Below are 6,485 nucleotides of genomic sequence, written 5' to 3'. Positions count from 1 at the left end.
ATCAAATACAAATAAAAACCGTCGTTGAAAAACTTTAATACCTAGTTCAAAAAGACAGTTCGCAGGATAATATCATTAAGTATCGAACAGCACTTACCGTATAAAACCAAACACCTTTCATCTGACAATACACGTTAAAGTTTATTTGAAATTAAATGAACAAAAATAGGAAACTAAATACGGCTCCAATAACTATGTTCTTGGAAGACGGATTTCGATCCAAATGGAATCATTTAAACTTATATTTAATTGGAATTTTAGATTTGAAAAAATCCTATAGAAAACATTGATAAATATGTGTATACATCATGACTATACGATGACCGAACACATAGCAGTCAAAATCAATTTGAATTTTGATATTACAGGATCGAAAATTGCACTATTTAGCCGTAACCTGAACCCAATAACTAGATCTCGCTAACACATTTTTGAACGGGGATGATTTCTTTCAAAAAACTGAAAACTTGCTTTCTTTTTCACTTGTGACTTATTTATTTGCTAACATTTTTTTCGTATGCTTAATGAGATCACTAATCACTATTAACTATATCACATATATGCTTCAGTTTATTCCAGGTCCTTCTTTCTCAAGAAGCCCAAGACCACGCATTGCATTGAACTGCACCGCTCCGAGATTAATGCACTCGAAGCATTTCGATGATTCCGCCGGGCACTTCAGAATCTGTAACGACACAAACGAGAAAGAAAAACCACCAATTACAATCACACTCAAATGGGATAAATTTTCCGCTTTTCAACTCACCATCAGTTTTCTGGATTCGATGGCCGCATCCGCTCAGGCGGACATTATTTGGGGCGTTGCCTGGATAGAACATCCACTGGGGGGCGCATCCAGCTTCGGCACGATCGGACAAATGAATTTCACTTCATTTGGCTGGAGCAACCGGATCAACGTTTAGTACGGAAAGTCACTTGGCTGTAAACTTTTGGAACTGAACTTTGAAGATTTGGCGGGAACGTGGCGGAACACTTAATACACTTTTCGGAGCAGGTAGTACAGCTTGTTGCACAGCAGACAGCGCGAGCGGGTTGGGTTATCTGTGGATAGGAAAGAGATGAAATGCAATTAGTATTTCGAACGATTTGTAATCAAATTTCTGTGGTACAACTTACTTTCTTGAGCATGACGGAACAGCATCTCATGGAAGGCTTGCACCAGGTGGTAGCGGTTATGATGGATGCTGACTTGAGTCATCGTCGGAGTCAGCGGTGGAGTTGGCGGAATGGAGCCCGTCGGGCTCGTTGGAGTCGGCGGTGGCGAACCGAGCTGACTATTTTGATGTTGTTGCTCATACTGCATCAGAAGCTGCTGTTGCTGCATCACTTGCAGCTGATGTTGCTTTTCGATTTCATCATCGATAGCCGGGATATAGAAAGCGATTGCCATTTTTTCAACTGTTGATTTGTTTTAAAAACACTTGACACGAGATCACTTCACTTGTAAACACAACTCTACGTAAGTAACGACTGGACTGGATCGGGTCGAGAACGACTGAAAAACACGTCTGAATGCCTCGAACTCTGATACGAAACTGAACTCCTGCGTTTGCCGTTCTAGCCAAGCCTATCAAGAAGGGATCGATTCGACGGTGTAAAAAGCGAGGGAAAACGACGACGCCTATCCACACTGCTGCTGCTGCCTACGGTTGTTGATGTGTGTGGATGTAGTTGTTGAGTTCTCTTCCCTCTTCCCTCCGTCGGAACCGCGCCAACCAGCGCCAACGGGGTGATTGCGTGCAATAGGCTCGAATTGAATACACGAGGGGACAGGCCAGAACTTGCACAGGACGAACGAACGGACGGACGGACCAGCTTATGCTGTGGATGTTCCTGCTTCTGGCTGGATGCAACCTACGGTTTGTTTACATCCGAAGCCAAGCTTGTTTTTTCTTGCTGTTTGGTGCGCTTGGTTTCGTTTATTATGATGTGTGGAGGTTTTCTTCTTCTAGGAGAGGCGAGACTTTGTGTTTGTCTTGTACGGTTGGGTTTGTATTCTACTCGGCTATCTGTAGGTGCAGCAAACCAAACACCCAGATTGAGGTGTTTTGCGTGATTCGTAACGACGTTTTCTTGTTTTTTTGCTTACAGTATTCAGATATGGTATCGAAGAAAAGATGTGCACCTGAGTATTGGGTTGGGAGGGTAACTTTTTTTTTTGAAAAGGGATTTTGTGTTTAGCTTTTGTTCTGTATTAAAGGTTTCCGATTGAAATGGGAAACACCTGAATCCTAATTACACTTTCTCTTCCACCTTACGTTTGATGCAGTTACCAGGTTCTAGATTCAAGCTGTTAAGCCATAAATCAAGTGAGGTACTTCGAGGCATGTAAAAGTCCAGAGTAGATGGACTCTGATCGAAAAAGTACTGTGACAGGATACCATGGGGTATCGAAATTCGTACACTTAAGCACTTCAGTATATATGAAAGACTCTAGTAAATACGAATCAAATGCACATGAATCGTTCTTCATCGATAAGGGTGCATGAGCTTCTATTTTTGAAGTGTTTCACTTTGATAATTATCATCATCATCATCATCATCGTTGCATCAAACTACATAAAACATGGAAAAATAATGAATGAAATCATTACCTCCTGAATCGAAATCCGTACAGCTATTTTTGAACTAAATATTTGATTTATTAGAGATCGTTTGACTAATCTACCACTGTGAATAATTTAATACGCACCTTGCAACGCAATTTGTAATTTAAATACAGTCACTTTTCGAAATACAGTCACTTTCGCGAACGAAAGACACCTCAAAATCCGCATTTGTTGGGTGGCGTTTTTTTTTTGTTATTTTAATTTCAAAGCCTACTTTACATTTCAATTACCAAAAGGCTGACTGTCAAGTATATGACAGGATGAGATGAACTATTTATACATTAATTACCTTAAACCCCCTTATATTTAATGTTATCTTATGAGGTGGACGGATTTCGGTCCCTCACGGTACTGATCAAACCGATACAAATTTTCTTTTTTAAATGTATTTTTTCAATGGTAGTTCGACCTGCATGAAAAAAAAGGAATATTTTTTTCTATTTGCTTACAATTCGTCAAACATCAATCGATTTTAACAAAACAGGTGAGGTAGCTGTACCACTTTTGGCCATGTTCCTAATTTTTTTTTCTCGCATAACTCCTAAAATAAAGCAGCTTTTGAGAGTTTTATTAGTTTTAACAGGAGATATATTCCTTATGCTTTTTCGCTGTAGAAACTGGTCAATAGCTTTTGTAAAATATGTTTTTTTTTGGGTTGGCCACATTAGGCACTAAGGTGGTCAAAATCGGCCCACTTGCCCTATGGTTGAATCAAAAATCAATATCAAATTTCGGGAATGACTTGAGAACATGAATTTAGTGATGGTTCCGGATAAAAGTCATATCCCCGTGCAATTTTAGTGGGTACCGGAAGAGAACAGTTCCAGAAGTGATTGTAACACATGAATTGAATTATCTTTATTTACGAGATTTTCGGCCCTAGGCCAGTTCATCTCGATGATTGTAACACATGTTTTTTACTGCTTAGTTTGTTTGGTTAACTTTAGGTGGCAAATGTAGAACCGGTTCCGTTGAGGACCCAAAGAGAGTAACATCAGAATTGGGCATATTGATGCTGTTTTTCTGCTCAAAATTCATGAGTTTTCTTTCAGAACCGCATAGGACCACCATAGTTTTAATCATGATACACCCCTCTTTTCCTGTATCCTGTATCCTCGAGGGCCTCCTTTCAAGAGGTTCGGAAGGCTCCTTTCAAGAGGCTCGGAAGCCTCCTTTCAAGAGGCTCGGAAGCCTCCTTTCAAGAGGCTCGGAAGCCTCCTTTCAAGAGGCTCGGAAGCCTCCTTTCAAGAGGCTCGGGCCTCCTTTCAAGAGGCAGGAAGCCTCCTTTCAAGAGGCTCGGAAGCCTCCTTTCAAGAGGCTCGGAAGCCTCCTTTCAAGAGGCTCAAGCCTCCTTTCAAGAGGCTCAGAAGCCTCCTTTCAAGAGGCTCAGAAGCCTCCTTTCAAGAGGCTCAGAAGCCTCCTTTCAAGAGGCTCAGGCCTCCTTTCAAGAGCTCAGAGCCTCCTTTCAAGAGGCTCAGAAGCCTCCTTTCAAGAGGCTCAGAAGCCTCCTTTCAAGAGGCTCAGAAGCCTCCTTTCAAGAGGCTCAGAAGCCTCCTTTCAAGAGGCTCAGAGCCTCCTTTCAAGAGGCTCAGAAGCCTCCTTTCAAGAGGCTCAGGAAGCCTCCTTTCAAGAGGCTCAGAAGCCTCCTTTCAAGAGGCTCAGAGCCTCCTTTCAAGAGGCCCGGAAGCCTCCTTTCAAGAGGCTCAAGCCTCCTTTCAAGAGGCTCAGAAGCCTCCTTTCAAGAGGCTCAGAAGCCTCCTTTCAAGAGGCTCAGAAGCCTCCTTTCAAGAGGCTCAGAAGCCTCCTTTCAAGAGGCTCAGAAGCCTCCTTTCAAGAGGCTCAGAAGCCTCCTTTCAAGAGGCTCAGAGCCTCCTTTCAAGAGGCTCAGGAAGCCTCCTTTCAAGAGGCTCAGGAAGCCTCCTTTCAAGAGGCTCAGAGCCTCCTTTCAAGAGGCTCAGGCCTCCTTTCAAGAGGCTCAGAGCCTCCTTTCAAGAGGCTCAGAAGCCTCCTTTCAAGAGGCTCAGAAGCCTCCTTTCAAGAGGCTCAGAGCCTCCTTTCAAGAGGCTCAGAGCCTCCTTTCAAGAGGCTCAGGAAGCCTCCTTTCAAGAGGCTCAGAAGCCTCCTTTCAAGAGGCTCAGGCCTCCTTTCAAGAGGCTCAGAGCCTCCTTTCAAGAGGCTCAGAAGCCTCCTTTCAAGAGGCTCAGAAGCCTCCTTTCAAGAGGCTCAGGCCTCCTTTCAAGAGGCTCGGAAGCCTCCTTTCAAGAGGCTCAGAGCCTCCTTTCAAGAGGCTCGGAAGCCTCCTTTCAAGAGGCTCAGAGCCTCCTTCAAGAGGCTCGGAAGCCTCCTTTCAAGAGCTCAGGCCTCCTTTCAAGAGGCTCAGAAGCCTCCTTTCAAGAGGCTCAGGCCTCCTTTCAAGAGGCTCAGAAGCCTCCTTTCAAGAGCTCAGGAAGCCTCCTTTCAAGAGGCTCAGAAGCCTCCTTTCAAGAGCTCAGGCCTCCTTTCAAGAGGCTCAGAAGCCTCCTTTCAAGAGGCTCAGAAGCCTCCTTTCAAGAGGCTCAGAAGCCTCCTTTCAAGAGGCTCAGAAGCCTCCTTTCAAGAGCTCAAGCCTCCTTTCAGAGGCTCAAGCCTCCTTTCAAGAGGCTCAAGCCTCCTTTCAAGAGGCTCAAAGCCTCCTTCAAGAGGCTCAAGCCTCCTTTCAAGAGGCTCAGAAGCCTCCTTTCAAGAGCTCAGGAAGCCTCCTTTCAAGAGGCTCAGAAGCCTCCTTTCAAGAGGCTCAGAAGCCTCCTTTCAAGAGGCTCAGGCCTCCTTTCAAGAGGCTCAGAAGCCTCCTTTCAAGAGGCTCAGGAAGCCTCCTTTCAAGAGGCTCAGAGCCTCCTTTCAAGAGGCTCGGAAGCCTCCTTTCAAGAGGCTCAGAAGCCTCCTTTCAAGAGGCTCAGAAGCCTCCTTTCAAGAGGCTCAGAGCCTCCTTTCAAGAGGCTCAGAAGCCTCCTTTCAAGAGGCTCAGAAGCCTCCTTTCAAGAGGCTCAGAAGCCTCCTTTCAAGAGGCTCAGAAGCCTCCTTTCAAGAGCTCAGCCTCCTTTCAAGAGGCTCAGAAGCCTCCTTTCAAGAGGCTCAGGCCTCCTTTCAAGAGGCTCAGAAGCCTCCTTTCAAGAGGCTCAGAAGCCTCCTTTCAAGAGCTCAGAGCCTCCTTTCAAGAGGCTCAAGCCTCCTTTCAAGAGGCTCAGAAGCCTCCTTTCAAGAGGCTCAGAGCCTCCTTTCAAGAGGCTCAGAAGCCTCCTTTCAAGAGGCTCAGGAGCCTCCTTTCAAGAGGCTCAGAAGCCTCCTTTCAAGAGGCTCAGGCCTCCTTTCAAGAGGCTCAGAAGCCTCCTTTCAAGAGGCTCAGGCCTCCTTTCAAGAGGCTCAGGCCTCCTTTCAAGAGGCTCAGAAGCCTCCTTTCAAGAGGCTCGGAAGCCTCCTTTCAAGAGGCTCAGGCCTCCTTTCAAGAGGCTCAGAGCCTCCTTTCAAGAGGCTCAGGAAGCCTCCTTTCAAGAGGCTCAGAAGCCTCCTTTCAAGAGGCTCAGAAGCCTCCTTTCAAGAGCTCAGGAAGCCTCCTTTCAAGAGGCTCAGAAGCCTCCTTTCAAGAGGCTCAAGCCTCCTTTCAAGAGGCTCAGGAAGCCTCCTTTCAAGAGGCTCAGAAGCCTCCTTTCAAGAGGCTCAGAAGCCTCCTTTCAAGAGGCTCAGAAGCCTCCTTTCAAGAGGCTCAGAGCCTCCTTTCAAGAGGCTCAGAAGCCTCCTTTCAAGAGGCTCAGAAGCCTCCTTTCAAGAGGCTCAGAGCCTCCTTTCAAGAGGCTCAGGAAGCCTCCTTTCAAGAGGCTC

The 6,485-nt window shown here is 45.7% G+C and overlaps 1 protein-coding gene across 1 annotated transcript; it reads right to left on the bottom strand.

The window, feature by feature from the left end:
* Positions 1 to 471: 471 nt before the first annotated feature.
* LOC134214952 (uncharacterized) lies at positions 472 to 1,573 on the bottom strand. The gene is made up of 3 exons (XM_062694230.1): positions 1,138 to 1,573; positions 767 to 1,062; positions 472 to 685 (listed from the first exon to the last, which is right to left on the bottom strand). The coding sequence occupies exons 1-2, from the start codon at positions 1,409 to 1,411 to the stop codon at positions 995 to 997; spliced, it is 342 nt and encodes a 113-aa protein (XP_062550214.1). The 5' UTR covers positions 1,412 to 1,573; the 3' UTR covers positions 472 to 685; positions 767 to 994.
* Positions 1,574 to 6,485: the final 4,912 nt, after the last annotated feature.

Source organism: Armigeres subalbatus, chromosome 1, assembly GCF_024139115.2.
Source record: "Armigeres subalbatus isolate Guangzhou_Male chromosome 1, GZ_Asu_2, whole genome shotgun sequence".
Lineage (NCBI taxonomy): Eukaryota > Metazoa > Arthropoda > Insecta > Diptera > Culicidae > Armigeres > Armigeres subalbatus.
The sequence above is the reverse complement of the archived record's forward strand: the minus strand, read 5'-3'. Positions and strand labels throughout refer to the sequence as shown.